The sequence below is a fragment of the Ascaphus truei genome, unplaced genomic scaffold (genome assembly GCF_040206685.1).
Source record: "Ascaphus truei isolate aAscTru1 unplaced genomic scaffold, aAscTru1.hap1 HAP1_SCAFFOLD_2566, whole genome shotgun sequence".
NCBI lineage: Eukaryota > Metazoa > Chordata > Amphibia > Anura > Ascaphidae > Ascaphus > Ascaphus truei.
Window position 1 is genome coordinate 20001 of NW_027455499.1, and position 15841 is coordinate 35841.

At 52.7% G+C, this 15841-nt stretch overlaps 1 protein-coding gene across 2 annotated transcripts in view; it reads right to left on the reverse strand.

Moving 5' to 3' along the window:
• LOC142481354 (uncharacterized) overlaps nucleotides 1-14367 on the reverse strand; it is a 33017-nt gene extending 18650 nt beyond the window's left edge. Inside the window, exons 1-2 of one of the 2 annotated variants that reach the window (XR_012795757.1) lie at nucleotides 14037-14367; nucleotides 2401-2517 (exon numbers count right to left, since the gene is read on the reverse strand). Coding sequence is in view for 1 of the 2 variants with exons in the window: in XM_075582821.1 (XP_075438936.1) it covers nucleotides 5507-9391 (3885 nt within the window). In the remaining variant the exon portion in view is untranslated. Of the gene's footprint in view, nucleotides 1-2400; nucleotides 2518-4861; nucleotides 9396-14036 lie in introns of those variants that run through there. The other variant, XM_075582821.1, reaches the window with a different exon arrangement.
• Between the last annotated feature and the right edge of the window lie 1474 nt (nucleotides 14368-15841).

Genomic DNA, 15841 nt, shown 5'->3' on the forward strand with positions numbered 1-15841 from the left:
ACGCACACACACACACTTTAAGTTATGGTGGGTGAAAAAGGCGACAGAAAACCTCCACCGTTAGCGTATAGCCAATAAAGAATATCACTTGTGAGCACATTCACATGTCTTAGGCTGAGTCCCCGCTGGCTACTGCAACGCCCGCTGTGGCGGACGCTGCAGGGACGAGAGCCCTCCCCTCAATGGCGCCGGGCCCGCTGCGAGGGGGGCCGCAGCGCTGTGGCGGACGCTGCACGCACGAGAGCCCTCCCCTCAATGGCGCCGGGCCCGCTGCGAGGGGGGCCGCAGCGCTGTGGCGAGAGTTGCTCCTGCTCTCAATAGAATTGAGAGCAGGACTCGCGACGAGCGCTACGCTACGCCCCCCCGGCGGTTCAGCCAATGAGGGCGAACCTGCCGGGTGATGTCATGGCCGCATCCCCTGTCTCTCCCCTGCCCCCCCCCCGGTCTCTCTTCCTGCAGCTCACTGCAGACCGGGGAATCGGCTGCACGCGCCACCGGTATCGCGGGCGCGCGTGCAGCGGAGGTACTGGGGCCTCAGCCTTAGGCAGGTCTGCAACTGCGCCTTTCACCATTATCACCTCGCATACAGTGCTCCCACTGCAGCAAGGGATTCTGGGAAATGACACGCAAATGAACACAATGTGTCACCTTTTGCCTGGAATATCCATTCACATGGAGCCCATATAAGCAAATGCTTGCTGTTCACACAGCTTTTAAGCACAGCATGGGAATCAGATGCAAAGCCAGTCAAACCACTCACAGACATGCTTAAAAGCTGTGTGAATATATACACGCACGCACGCACACACACATTATACACACCTGTGTTATACACACCCAGTGTGATACACACACGCACGCAGTGTTAGACGCACGCACACCGTGTGATACACACACACGCACACAGAGTTATACACAAACACACGCAGAGTTATAGACACACAGATATATACACACACAGAGTTATAGACACACAGTGTTATACACACACACACACACACACACACACACAGATACACACATGCACACAGAGTTATAGACACACAGTGTGATACACACACACACATAGATACACACATGCACACAGAGTTATAGACACACAGTGTGATACACACACGCACACACAGATACACACATGCACACAGAGTTATAGACACACAGTGTGATACACACACGTACACACATGCACACAGAGTTATAGACACACAGTGTGATACACACACGCACACACAGATACACACATGCACACAGAGTTATAGACACACAGTGTGATACACACACGTACACACATGCACACAGAGTTATAGACACACAGTGTGATACACACACGCACAGTGTTTCCGCTCTGGACGCCTGCGATAAGAAGACCAAACGCTCTCCCCTTTCATCGCTCCCTTTCATCCTTCTCTTCTTTGGGATAATCCGACCACAGAGTCCCTCGCACCCCAAGGATGAGAGCCCCCCCCTCTCTTCCCCCCCCCCACTCTCCCCATCTCCTCCGTCTAACTCTCCCTCACGGTGTATCCAACAATCCCTCATTCCCAACTCTCATATAGCACCGGGGAGCACAGCTATCTCTCAGTATACAGGGGGGGCGGGGGGGAACACAGCTATCTGTCAGTATACAGGGGGGGGGGGGGGGGGAACACAGCTATCTCTCAGTATACAGGGGGGAGCACAGCTATCTCAGTATACAGGGGGGGAGCACAGCTATCTCTCAGTATACAGGGGGGAGCACAGCTATCTCTCAGTATACAGGGGGGAGCACAGCTATCTCTCAGTATACAGGGGGGAGCACAGCTATCTCTCAGTATAGAGGGGGAGAGCACAGCTATCTCTCAGTATACAGGGGAGAGCACAGCTATCTCTCAGTATAAAGGGAGGGGCACAGCTATCTCTCAGTATACAGGGGAAGCACAGCTATCTCTCAGTATACAGGGGGGGAGCACAGCCATCTCTCAGTATAGAGGGGGGAGCACAGCTATCTCTCAGTATACAGGGGGAGCACAGCTATCTCTCAGTATACAGGGGGAGCACAGCTATCTCTCAGTATACAGGGGGAGCACAGCTATCTCTCAGTATACAGGGGGGGGCACAGCTATCTCTCAGTATATGGGGGGAGCACAGCTATCTCTCAGTATACAGGGGGGGCACAGCTATCTCTCAGTATACAGGGGGAGCACAGCTATCTCTCAGTATATGGGGGGGAGCACAGCTCTCTCTCAGTATATGGGGGGGAGCACAGCTATCTCTCAGTATACAGCTATCTCTCAGTATACATGGGGGGGCACAGCTATCTCTCAGTATACAGGGGGGGGAGCACAGCTATCTCTCAGTATACAGGGGGGGGAGCACAGCTATCTCTCAGTATACAGCTATCTCTCAGTATATCTCTCTCACCTCCCCCCTGCGCTGGGTCCCTCTGTCCCCCTGGGTGGGGGGCGGGGAGGGGTTGCTCTGCGGGTCCCACGGGGGGGAAGACGGCACCTCGGCGGGTTTCAGGAAGAGTTCTGGCCTCTGGGGGGAGGGGAGAAAGGAGAGTTAATCCCTTGTGTGTGTGTGCGTGCAGAGCACCCCTTGTGTGTGTATCCCCGTGTGTGTGTGTGCGTGCAGAGCACCCCTTGTGTGTGTATCCCCGTGTGTGTGTGTGCGTGCAGAGCACCCCTTGTGTGTGTATCCCCGTGTGTGTGTGTGCGTGCAGAGCACCCCTTGTGTGTGTATCCCCGTGTGTGTGTGCGTGCAGAGCACCCCTTGTGTGTGTATCCCCGTGTGTGAGTGTGTGCAGAGCTCTGTGTATGTGGTCAGGGCACTGAGTGTGCAGAGCAATGTGTGCGTGCGCAGATCAGTGTGTGTGTGCGTGTGCAGATCAGTGTGTGTGTGCGTGCGCAGAGCAGTGTGCGCAGAGGAGTGTGTGCGCGTGTGCACAGAGCACTGTGTGTGTGCAGAGAACACTGGTAGAGAGGGTGCTAGTCGGGTACTGAGGGGAAGGGCATTCCAGAGGTGTGGGGCAGTCAGTGAGAAAGGTTTAAGGCGGGAGAGGGCTTTAGATACAAAGGGGGTAGAAAGAAGACATCCTTGAGAAGAACGCAAGAGTCAGGATGGTGCATAACGAGACATTAGGGCAGAGATGTAAGGAGGGACAGAGGAGGGTATAGTGAGATATTAGGGTGAGGCGTAAGGAGGGACAGAGGAGGGTATAGTGAGATATTAGGGCTGAGATGTAAGGAGGGGCAGAGGCGTGTATAGTGAGATATTAGGGCTGAGATGTAAGGAGGGGCAGAGGAGGGTATAGTGAGATATTGGGGTGAGATGTGAGGAGGGGCAGAGGAGGTATAGTGAGATATTAGGGTGAGATGTAAGGAGGGGCAGAGGAGGGTATAGTGAGATATTAGGGCTGAGATGTAAGGAGGGGCAGAGGAGGGTATAGTGAGATATTAGGGCTGAGATGTAAGGAGGGGCAGAGGAGGGTATAGTGAGATATTAGGGTGAGATGTAAGGAGGGGCAGAGGAGGGTATAGTGAGATATTAGGGTGAGACGTAAGGAGGGGCAGAGGAGGGTATAGTGAGATATTAGGGTGAGATGTAAGGAGGGGCAGAGGAGGGTATAGTGAGATATTAGGGTGAGATGTAAGGAGGGGCAGAGGAGGGTATAGTGAGATATTAGGGTGAGACGTAAGGAGGGGCAGAGGAGGGTATAGTGAGATATTGGGGCTGAGATGTAAGGAGGGGCAGAGGAGGGTATAGTGAGATATTAGGGCTGAGATGTAAGGAGGGGCAGAGGAGGGTATAGTGAGATATTGGGGTGAGATGTAAGGAGGGGCAGAGGAGGGTATAGTGAGATATTGGGGTGAGATGTGAGGAGGGGCAGAGGAGGTATAGTGAGATATTAGGGTGAGATGTAAGGAGGGGCAGAGGAGGGTATAGTGAGATATTAGGGTGAGATGTAAGGAGGGGCAGAGGAGGGTATAGTGAGATATTAGGGTGAGATGTAAGGAGGGGCAGAGGAGAGTATAGTGAGATATTAGGGCTGAGATGTAAGGAGGGGCAGAGGATGGTATAGTGAGATATTAGGGTGAGATGTACGGAGGGGCAGAGGAGGGTATAGTGAGATATTAGGGGGAGATGTAAGGAGGGGCAGAGGCGTGTATAGTGAGATATTAGGGCTGAGATGTAAGGAGGGGCAGAGGAGAGTATAGTGAGATATTAGGGTGAGATGTAAGGAGGGGCAGAGGAGGGTATAGTGAGATATTAGGGTGAGATGTAAGGAGGGGCAGAGGCGTGTATAGTGAGATATTAGGGCTGAGATGTAAGGAGGGGCAGAGGAGAGTATAGTGAGATATTAGGGTGAGATGTAAGGAGGGGCAGAGGAGGGTATAGTGAGATATTAGGGCTGAGATGTAAGGAGGGGCAGAGGAGTGTATAGTGAGATATTAGGGTGAGATGTAAGGAGGGGCAGAGGAGGGTATAGTGAGATATTAGGGCTGAGATGTAAGGAGGGGCAGAGGAGGATATAGTGAGATATTAGGGCTGAGATGTAAGGAGGGGCAGAGGAGAGTATAGTGAGATATTAGGGTGAGCTGTAAGGAGGGGCAGAGGAGGGTATAGTGAGATATTAGGGCTGAGATGTAAGGAGGGGCAGAGGAGGGTATAGTGAGATATTAGGGCTGAGATGTAAGGAGGGGCAGAGGAGGTATAGTGAGATATTAGGGCTGAGATGTAAGGAGGGGCAGAGGAGGTATAGTGAGATATTAGGGTGAGATGTAAGGAGGGGCAGAGGAGGTATAGTGAGATATTAGGTATCCTGAAGCCAGGGTCACGAATGGTGTGTGAATGACTCCAGGTAGCTTAACTCGTGTCTCACCTCTTCCAAAGCACAGACAAGTCCTTTTCTCTTTCTTGGTTTTATTGAGCGAAAACACAGGGAGATAGGTACTTGTAGATGGAGTGTGGGGAGAGAGGGCTTCTCTGTCTGCTGTGCAGTGTATCAAGGTAAGGCAGTGTAAAACAAAAAGGCCTTGCTGGGGTGATAGCAGGCAGTTACTCACTCAGAGTCCAGGGTCAAAAGGAAATGAGGAGTAAGGGTCACACTAGATAGGAAGTGGGACTATACTAACTGTCAGCAAGGACAGGGGGGTAGGAATAGCCCACTCTCAGCTAGGAGAATATGAGCTGCAGGCAACCAACACAGGCTGTGTAAACGACATGTTGCAATAATGTTGCATTTTACATACAGCGTTGCTGCTGGGACAGGGGAAACTGACAGGCAACTAAAGAAGGGAGAAATGAATCCCATAACTAAAGGGGAAGACAGAGGAATATGGAATCTAGTTCCAGGACACTCCCCGTCTGGTATCTGGAGATACCACTATTTTAGGTATGTGTGGAACATATGTGCAATACAACATAACATGCAAAACTCATGTCCACATAACGATGGGATACCGTCCGGTACCACCAGCTTAAGTCCTTGCCATCTCGGTAAGGTAGGTGAATGCACAGCTCTAGGTTAGCTTGATGCACCACAATGTCTCTCAGAGTCCATAGAACTGGTAGCCAGTTCTTCTTTGTGATAGTCCGATTTTGGCATTAGGAGGATAGTCTCTGTGATAGGTCTCAAAAAAGTCTTAACGACCCCGTTCTGGGTCACCCGAACTTCCACTTTGCGGACCCTTTCATCTTCGCTTGGGAAGGTTTTGATTATAAGTCCCATGGGCCACTCGTTTCTTGTTACCTGTTTGTCTTTTAACAAAACCACGTCTCCTACTTGGATGTCCGGTTTAACCGTTTGCCATTTATGGCGTTCTTGGAGTGTCACTAGATACTCGCGTCTCCAGCGATCCCAAAATGTGTTAGCCAAGTGCTGCACCTGTCTCCACTGTCGCTTGTACATATCTTTAGAGTTGAAACCTTCGACTGGGGTGGGGATGTTCCCTACTTTCTGGGTTAGCAGCATTGCTGGCGTCAAAATACTTGGCGATTCTGGATCCGTTGACACTGGAATCAAAGGCCTAGCATTGATTATCGCTGATATTTCGGCCATGAATGTGGTTAACACTTCGTGAGTGAGTCGAGTCAGGTTGCTTTTTAGCATCATAGAGTCCAAGATACGCCGGACTACCCCGATCATGCGTTCCCATGCTCCGCCCATGTGAGAGGAGTGAGGAGGGTTGAATGTCCACGTGCACTCTTGGTCGCGCAAGTATCTTTTGATACTATTGTCTCTATTATCTTTAGTGTCTATTTGTAATTCCTTACATGCTCCAACGAAATTGGTACCACAATCGGAGCGTATTTGTTTAACTGGTCCTCTGACTGCAAAGAACCTTCTGAGGGCATTTATGAAGCTTGAAGCATCCATAGATTCTATAACCTCGATGTGTATCGCTCGCATACTCATGCAGGTGAAGAGTACCGCCCATCGTTTGCTGTTTGCTAGTCCGCCCCTAGTTCTACGCGAGATGACCATCCAGGGCCCAAATACATCAAGTCCTACATAGGTAAAGGGGGGTTCTGTATTAAGTCTGTCGACAGGTAGATCCGCCATCCTTTGGTCTTGGCTTTTGCCTCGCAGCATTCGGCACCTAACACATTTGTGGAGATTACTGGCCACGCACCTTTTCATGCCAACGACCCAAATGCCCGCCGCCCTAATGGCGCCTTCGGTGAAGTGTCGTCCCTGATGCATGACTTGTTCGTGGTAGTGGCGCACCAACAAAGTGGCGATGTGATGCCGGCCAGGGATGATAAGAGGGTTGCTTTCCTCCCTGCTCAGTTGGGACTTATTGAGGCGGCCTCCTACTCTCATGAGGCCGTCGTTGTCGATGAAGGGATTCAACTTCCAAAGTGGACTGTTTTTGTTAACACTCTTCTTTCCGCGAATGCAATTGATCTCTTCCGCATATGTTTCCCTTTGAACATGACTCAGAACAGTTTTCTTAGCCTTTGTAATTTCCTCTACGGTGCGCAGCTCTTTGCAGATGTGCCAGCCGTGGCAACCGGTAGTTTTACCGTCTGGTGTCTGGCGGAAGGAGGAGGCTATATGCCCGAGATGGGCTACTGTTCGCAGAAGGGCCGTCCACTTTGAGAAGCGTTGGAATCGATGTGATCCGAATGCGTTTTTGTGCGATACATTGGTGAGTACCACGGATACTTGTGGGGGCCTTATCTCCGTATCCTTTTCGGGATCCACGAGTTCAAAATCGTCAACTGGGGTTGGTAGCGTTTCCGCAGGCTGCGCAAGAAACGTTGGTCCTGTGAGCCACGACGTATTCTGCAGTTGAGATGCGGGTACTGATCTGGTGGCGTGATCTGCGGGATTTTGCTCTGTGGGCACGTGGTGCCATTGTTCTGGTTGGGTTGACTTCCTGATTCTTTCTACGCGGTTAGCTACGTATACGTAGAATCTCCTTTTCTTATTGTAGATGTATCCCAGTACCACCTTGCTATCTGTGTAGAGTTTGACGGCATCTGGTTTGCTGTCCATCTCATTCTCGATAAGCTCCGCCAGTTCTACTGCTAGCACTGCACCACACAGCTCGAGTCTGGGTATAGTATGGTCAGGTTGTGGCGCCAGCTTAGCTTTGCCAAGGATGAACCTGATGTGGCAACTTCCATCCACGTCCGTGGTTTTTAGGTAGGCCACCGCTGCTATAGCTTTGGTGGAGGCATCTGAGAACACGCAAAGCTCTTTGCTGTGTGCGGCGGTGAGAGATATAGGTGAATAGGGGCGTGGGATTTGAAGTTGCTCGAGGGCCTTCAGGGAGTGTTTCCACGTTTCCCACTCTTTCCGTTTTTCTGGAGGTAGTGGGGTGTCCCATTCCTGTTTTTCGAAGGACATTTCTCTGAGGAGGGACTTCCCTTGTATAGTGACAGGAGCCACGAATCCTAGCGGGTCGTAGAGACTGTTAACGGTGGACAGGACTCCGCGACGTGTGAAGGGTTTTTCTTCGATGGCTACCTGGAACGTAAAGGTGTCTGTTTTAAGATTCCAGCTTATCCCCAGGCTCCGCTGTATGGGAGGCGTGTCGGTCCCCAGATCCAAATTCTTGAGATCTGGTGCTTGATCATCTGCGTGGAACGCCTTCATCACTGTGGCACTGTTGGAAGCTATTTTGTGCAACCTTAGGTTGGCCTTCGCTAACATCTTTTGTGTCCTCTTGAGTAGATCTACGGCTTCTTCTTCGGTGGGAACTGATTTTAATCCGTCGTCCACATAGAAGTCTCTTTCGACGAAGCTCCTGGCGTCTTTCCCGAACTCTGCTTCTCCGTCTTGGGCCGTTCTTCTGAGGCCGTAGGCTGCCACTGCAGGTGATGGGCTGTTCCCGAAGACATGTACTTTCATGCGGTACTCCGTGATTTCTTTTTCTACGTCGTCATCTTGGTACCACAGGAATCTTAGGTAGTTACGGTTGTCTTCTCGCACAAGGAAGCAGTGGAACATCTGTTGAATGTCTGCGGTTACGGCGATAGGTTCCTTGCGGAAGCGGATCAGCACTCCCAGAAGACTGTTCGTCAGATCCGGCCCGGTGAGGAGAACATCGTTTAGGGAGACTCCCTGATGCTGAGCGCTGGAGTCGAATACCACTCGGATTTGGCCAGGTTTCTGGGGGTGGTAGACGCCAAACGACGGGAGGTACCAGCATTCTTCGCCTTCTTTCAGTGGGGGCGCCGACTCTGCATGGCCACTGTGGAAGATTTTTTGCATGAAGGCCACAAAGTGTTCCTTGGTCTCCGGTTTCCTTTGTAGGTTACGGCGGAGCGAAGCGAGCCTAGACATAGCATGGTCTCTGTTGTTTGGGAGGCGTCTTCTTGGCGAGCGGAAAGGTAGTGGGGCCACCCAACTGCCCAATTCGTCCTTGAAGAGCTCCTTATCCATTAACCTCAAGAATTCTTTGTCTTCCATTGATGGCGCCTGTTTGTCGTCGTCCTTTGTTGTCTGGAACACTGTACTCCCTAGGTCATTGGGGTATTTTCTTGCCACAGGCGCGTCTCCGTAGTTTCTTTTGGTCTCGAGCTTCTCGTGGACCTGAAAGTGGTTCGGACAAGATTTGAAGTGGGATATACGACCGTTTTCCAACAAGTTCGTCTGTAGGGCGCCTACGTTGTCGGGTCCTCGTATCCTGTCTATGCATACTTCTCCAACTACCACCCATCCTAGATCGAGCCTTTGGGCGCTTGGGCCGTTGTGGTCCCCATTTCGCTGTTCGCGGATCTTGTGTGCTCTCATGATGTCTCTGCCAAGTAGCAGCAGGATCTGGGCATCTTCGTCTAGTGGTGGGATATGATCGGCAATGGTTTTTAGATGGGGATGGTGTCGCGCCACGTCTGGCGTGGGGATCTCAGTCCTATCTTCCGCCATGTGATTGCACTCGATGAGTGTGGGAAGGGGCATGCTCACTTTGCCGTCTATTGAGCATATGGTGTAGCCATTCACTCTTCTCCCTGTAGTCTCCATTCGCCCTGCGCACGTTCTGAGAGTGTAAGGAGAAGTACTGTCTTGTATGCCGAACATATCGAAGAATTCTGACCTGACCAGCGATCGGTTGCTCTGGTCGTCGATGATTGCATACATCCGTTTGGCTCTTTGGGGTTGTCCCTCTGGGTGCACTGCTACCAGACATATTTTAGAGCAAGATCTACCGTCGTCTCCTTCTCCGCATACTTCTGTGCATTTGGATGCTACTGACGTCGGGGGGGGGGGTGTCTCCCACTTCTTCCTCCCCGCCCTGCTTTGTCGGAGGGTTAGGGGCTTTGCTTGCTTTGGGCTTCATAGCTTCCGGGTGTAGAGCGGCTATGTGCCTGTCGCTATCGCACTCTGTGCATTTCATAGCTTCTTTGCAGTCCTTGAATAAATGAGTTGTGGAAGCACAACATTTGAAACAGGCTCCCCATTCCCTGAGTAGGTTCTTTCGCTCCTCTATGGGTTTCATCCTGAATCCGAAGCACTTGTTAAGTGGATGCGGCTTTTTGTGGATAGGGCATTCTTTGTTAAGGTCCCTTGGTTTTTGTCCCTGTCGGCCGTCTGGCTGGGACTCGCGTGGGTCGTAGGGGGCACGTCCGTCCTGTGGACCGAGATGGGTGTTCTGGAGTCCTTGCACCTTGCTGTTGACCTTGCTGTTGACCTTTCGTTCCTCGGGTGGCTGGCGCTGGATGTGGTTTGCGCCCCTAAGACGAAGCTGGGGTCGTTTCTTGTCTTTGCCGCTTCGCAGATGAAGCTCACGAAGAATGAGAATGGGGGGAAGACAACCTGCTTCTCCCTTTTGTATTTGGAACCTTGTGAAAGCCACCTTTCTTGGAGGTTGAAGGGTAGCTTCTCCAGGATGGGTCTCACTCCACGAGCTGAATCTAGGGCGTTGAGACCTATTAAGGAATGGTCTTTCCTTGCGAACTCCAGTTCTTGCAGCAGGTCTCCAAGATCTCGTAACTTCGAGTAGTCTTTACTCGTGATCTTGGGGAAGCTCTCGATTCTTTTGAAGAGTGAATCCTCGACTGCTTCAGGGCTGCCATAGGTCTCTTCTAGCCTTTCCCACACTAGGTCCAGACCTACTTGGGGTTGATGTGCGTTTGCCGTCCGAAGTCTCTGCGCTTGCTCCCTGGATACGTTCCCCAAGAACTTAACTAACAGGTTGAGCTCTTCCCTTGCTGAGAAGTCCAAGCTGTCGATTGCGTCTTTGAACGTGAACTTCCACGTCCGGTAGTTCTCAGGGCGGTCGTCGAAGCTGATGAGTCCTGCGTGCACCAAGTCGCGCCGGATCATGTACTTGGCTATGTCTGTCAGACCTGAGACGTCGGCGCGTTTGCCCCGTTCTGAGGTAGTTGCTGGGACGGTCTGTGCGGTCGCCTCTTCCTTGGCGTGGACGCGTGATGGCTGCTGGCCAGTGTGAGGGGCTGTTTTCTCCCGCGTGGGTGTACCTGGATTACGAGCCTGTTGTGGTGCATCCGTGTGCGCTCTGGCGTGTGGATCACTGTTGCGGCTGTGGCTATCCCAGGCAGCGTGTGCCATTGACGGAGCAGCGTCTTCTCCTCGTGGTCCTAGCGAGTTTTCGTTGTCTGTGGTGTCACTCCCTCCGTGTTGAGATGGTGCGCTGGTGTTTACACTGAAGAGGCTCCTTACGTAGTCTTCTGTACGGTAGCTCCCCGCCGTCCTGTCTCGCAGCTGCTTCTAGGACTTCGGCTTGGGCTATGGCGGCAGCGGCGTCCTCTTCTTTGCTTAGAGCCTCTAGATCCGCGTCTAATTCGGCCTTTCTACGCGCATTGGCAGCGGAGGCGGCCTGCTCCTCCTCTTCTATGCGCGCCCTTTCTGCCCTTACGGCTGCCTCTCTCCGACCATATTCGGCTCTGGCACGTGCGGCCTCTGCTGTGGCTCGCGCCTTGGTAGCGCTCGCGCTTGCGCTAGACGCGTGAGATTGCACTGATCTTGCTGACCTTGATGAGTGTCTGGATGTGCTTGAGCGCTGCGATGCAGTTTCCAGCAAAAGGTCTTTTCTCCTACTCTCGGCTTCCGTGATGGCGGTTTGCGCGATGCCATTACGTTCTAGGTCAATCGCTTTTTGAAGGTCGCGCTCTCGTATGCTATCTTCCGTGTTAGCTCTTGTTAGATAGGTGAAATATGCCTGTGACAGTGCTTGGTAGCGTGAGTGGTCTATCTTCAATTGGGTTATTGCCTGCTCGAGCTGTTGTACATAGTTACCAGTGCCGGCGACATTGCCTATCCCAAGTGTGATGGTTTCCCAGGCCAACTCTGATTTAGCGCGGTGCGCTTCAATGTCAGTCTCATATTTTTCGCGGGCCTTTTGTGTCAGTGTGACTGCCCGTTTGGGCCTTGCGCCTGCCTGCGCCTGTTGCAGATGCGCAGCGGTCTCTGTGTCTGAGAGATCGCTTTCCTGCGTGATGTCTGGTGAGGCTCTGAGTTCTGCCATGCTGTAGGTGTGTGTAGGCCTTTGCCAGTGCGTGTGGCGTGCGGTCTTTTACCTTGTCAGCGATGGGCGTCTGTCTCAGATGATGCCGAGCGGTGTCCTGCAGCGTGCAGCGTTGGGGTAGCTGTACTTACAGATGTCCGTTGGCTCCTCACTGTGGGGCTGAGCAGCGGGTGGACTCAGACAGAGAAAAAGGCAGTTAGGTTTGTGTGTACAGTCTGTTTGCAAAGCTGCTGCCTTGTGTGCAGGGACTATTCTGTATAGCATAAAGTCTTTGAGTAGTAGCTGCTGTGTGATTCCCCAACACAGGTCTTTGTTTTACTATCCTGAAGCCAGGGTCACGAATGGTGTGTGAATGACTCCAGGTAGCTTAACTCGTGTCTCACCTCTTCCAAAGCACAGACAAGTCCTTTTCTCTTTCTTGGTTTTATTGAGGGAAAACACAGGGAGATAGGTACTTGTAGATGGAGTGTGGGGAGAGAGGGCTTCTCTGTCTGCTGTGCAGTGTATCAATGATGAGACAGTGTAAAACAAAAAGGCCTTGCTGGGGTGATAGCAGGCAGTTACTCACTCAGAGTCCAGGGTCAAAAGGAAATGAGGAGTAAGGGTCACACTAGATAGGAAGTGGGACTATACTAACAGTCAGCAAGGACAGGGGGGTAGGAATAGCCCACTCTCAGCTAGGAGAATATGAGCTGCAGGCAACCAACACAGGCTGTGTAAACGACATGTTGCAATAATGTTGCATTTTACATACAGTGTTGCTGCTGGGACAGGGGAAACTGACAGGCAACTAAAGAAGGGAGAAATGAATCCCATAACTAAAGGGGAAGACAGAGGAATATGGAATCTAGTTCCAGGACATTAGGGCTGAGATGTAAGGAGGGGCAGAGGAGTGTAAAGCTTTAAAAGTGAGGAGGAGAATTGAGTGTGAGATGCGGGATTTGATCGGAAGCCAGGAGAGGGATTTCAGCAGGGGAGATGCTGAGACAGATTTAGGAAAGAGTAGAGTGATTCTGGCAGCAGCGTTTAGGATAGATTGTAGGGGAGACAGGTGAGAGGCAGGAAGGCCGGACAGCAGGAGGTTACAGTAATCAAGACGGGAGAGAATGAGGGCCTGAGTCAGAGTTTTAGCAGTCGAGTAACAGAGGAAAGGACATATCTCTCAGTATACAGGGGGGGGGGGAGCACATCTATCTCTCCTATCTCTCAGTATACAGGGGGGAGCACAGCTATCTCTCAGTATACAGTGGGGAGCACAGCTATCTCAGTATACAGGGGGTAGCATAGCTATATCAGTTTGCAGGGGGGGCACAGGTATCTCTCAGTATACAGGGGGGAGCACAGCTATCTGTCAGTATACAGGGGGGGGGAGCACAGCTATCTCAGTATACAGGGCGGGGAGCACAGCTACCTCTCAGTATACAGGGGGGAAGCACAGCTATTTCAGTTTGCAGGGGGGGCACAGCTATCTCTCAGTATACAGAAGGGGGGAGCACAGCTATCTCAGTATACAGGGGGGAGCACATCTATCTCTCAGTATACAGGGGGGAGCACAGCTATCTCAGTATACAGGGAGTAGCATAGCTATTTTAGTTTGCAGGGGGGGCACAGGTATCTCTCAGTATACAGGGGGGAGCACAGCTATCTCAGTATACAGGGGGGAGCACAGCTATCTCTCAGTATACAGGGGGGGGGCACAGCTATCTCAGTATACAGGGCGGGGAGCACAGCTATCTCTCAGTATACAGGGGGGGAGCACAGCTATTTCAGTTTGCAGGGGGGGGCACAGCTATCTTTCAGTATACAGACGGGGGAGCACAGCTATCTCTCAGTATACAGGGGGGGAGCACAGCTATCTCTCAGTATACAGGGGGGCACAGCTATCTCTCAGCATACAGGGGGGAGCACAGCTATCTCTCAGTATACAGACGGGGAGAGCACAGCTATCTCTCAGTATACAGGGGGGGGCACAGCTATCTCTCAGTATACAGGGGGGCACAGCTATCTCTCAGCATACAGGGGGGAGCACAGCTATCTCTCAGTATACAGGGGGGAGCACAGCTATCTCTCAGTATACAGGATGGGGAGCACAGCTATCTCTCAGTATATCTCTCTCACCTCCCCCATGCGCTGGGTCCCTCTGTCCCCCTGGGTGGGGGGCGGGGAGGGGTTGCTCTGCGGGTCCCACGGGGGGGAAGACGGCACCTCGGCGGGTTTCAGGAAGAGTTCTGGCCTCTGGGGGGAGGGAGAAAGGAGAGTTAACCCCTTGTGTGTGTGTGCGTGCAGAGCACCCCTTGTGTGTGTATCCCCGTGTGTGACTGTGCGTGCAGAGCTCTGTGTATGTGGTCAGGGCACCGAGTGTGCAGAGAACACTGTTTGCATGTATGTGCAGAGCAGTGTGCGTGTTTGCACAGAGCAGTGTGCGTGTGTGCGCACAGAGCAGTGTGCGTGTGTGTGCGCAGAGCGCTCCGCAGTGAAATGACCAGTCTCCCCTGGGTGCCTCCGTGCAGCTCCTGGAAATTGGAGCATTAGAGGGTAATAGAAACTAATCACAGGAGATTGGGGGGGTGGGGGGGAGCGTCTGTGTCTGCATGAGAATCCCTCATTAGAAACTGCCACTTGCAGGAGGAGTAATGCTCTGCACAGAACTAGACGCCAAGAGAGAATATCTGTGTCTCACCTTCTCTCTGAGTCTCCCCCCTCTCTCCTGAGCCTCTCCCCCCTCATCTCCCCTCTCTTTTCCTCCCTCTCCCTCCAGTCTCCTCTCTCTCCCAGAGTCTCTCCCCTGGTCTCCTATCTCTCACTCCCTCCCCCGTGTCTTCTATCTCTTTCCCCCCCCCCCTCCTCTCCCTCCGCGTCTCCTCTCCCTCCCCCTGTGTCTTCTATCTCCCTCCCTCCCCCCTGGGTCTCTTCTCTCTCCCTTCCTCCCCCCGCATTTCTTCTCTCTCTCTCCCCCCGCATTTCTTCTCTCTCTCTCCTCCCGCATCTCTTCTCTCTCCCTACCTCTCCCCGCATCTCTTCTCTATCCCTACCTCCTCTCAGGTCTCCTCTTTCTCCCTCCCACCATGTCTCCTCTCCCTCCCTCTATCCCTCCTGAGTCTCCTCTCTCTCCTTCCGTCTTCCCTCCCCCCCATCTCCCCTCCCTCTCCTCTCGCCCCTCTCCCCAAGTCTCCTCTCTCCCTCCCTCGGAATTTCCCCCCTCTCCACAGTCTACCCCCTTATAGCTCTCCCGAGGTTTCCCCCCCCCCTCCTCCCCTCTCCCTCCCGAGTCTCCCCCCCCCCCCCTCCCTTGCATGTTCTGCGGCCTGTTACATGGCTCGGGTGTTGCTATTATTACATGAAGGGGTTAAAACACTGATCTTCAGAATTAATTCAATGCATGACATGGTGGAGGGGGGAGTTATTTACTGCAGCTTGGGGGTGGGGGGGTTGAGACCCCCTGAATTATTCAACAGGCCCCTACCCCCCTTTCATTCTTCTGCTCTGTCTCAGGGGGGCAGTTAATCACAAGATGCCCCAAAGGTGATGTGAAAAGGTATCGACAGATTGTTAGTTTACATTGTAAATGAGGAGAGGGGAGGGACGGAGGGGGGAAAGAGAGAGATGGGGAGGTGGGAGGTGGGGAATAGAGAGATGGGGAGGTGGGAGGTGGGGAAAGAGAGAGGTGGGGAGGTGGGAAGAGAGAGCGATGGGGAGGTGGGGAATAGAGAGATGGGGAGGTGGGGGGAGAGAGGGAGGTGGGGGGAGAGAGAGAGGTGGGGAGGTGGTGGAGTGAGAGAGGTTCGGAGGTGGGGGAGTGAGAGAGGTGAGGATGTGGGGGAGAGAGAGAGGTGGGGAGGTGGGGGAGAGAGAGGTGGGGAGGTAGGGGAGAGAGAGAGGTGGGGAGGTGGGGGAGAGAGAGCGGTGGGGAGAGAGAGGGAGGT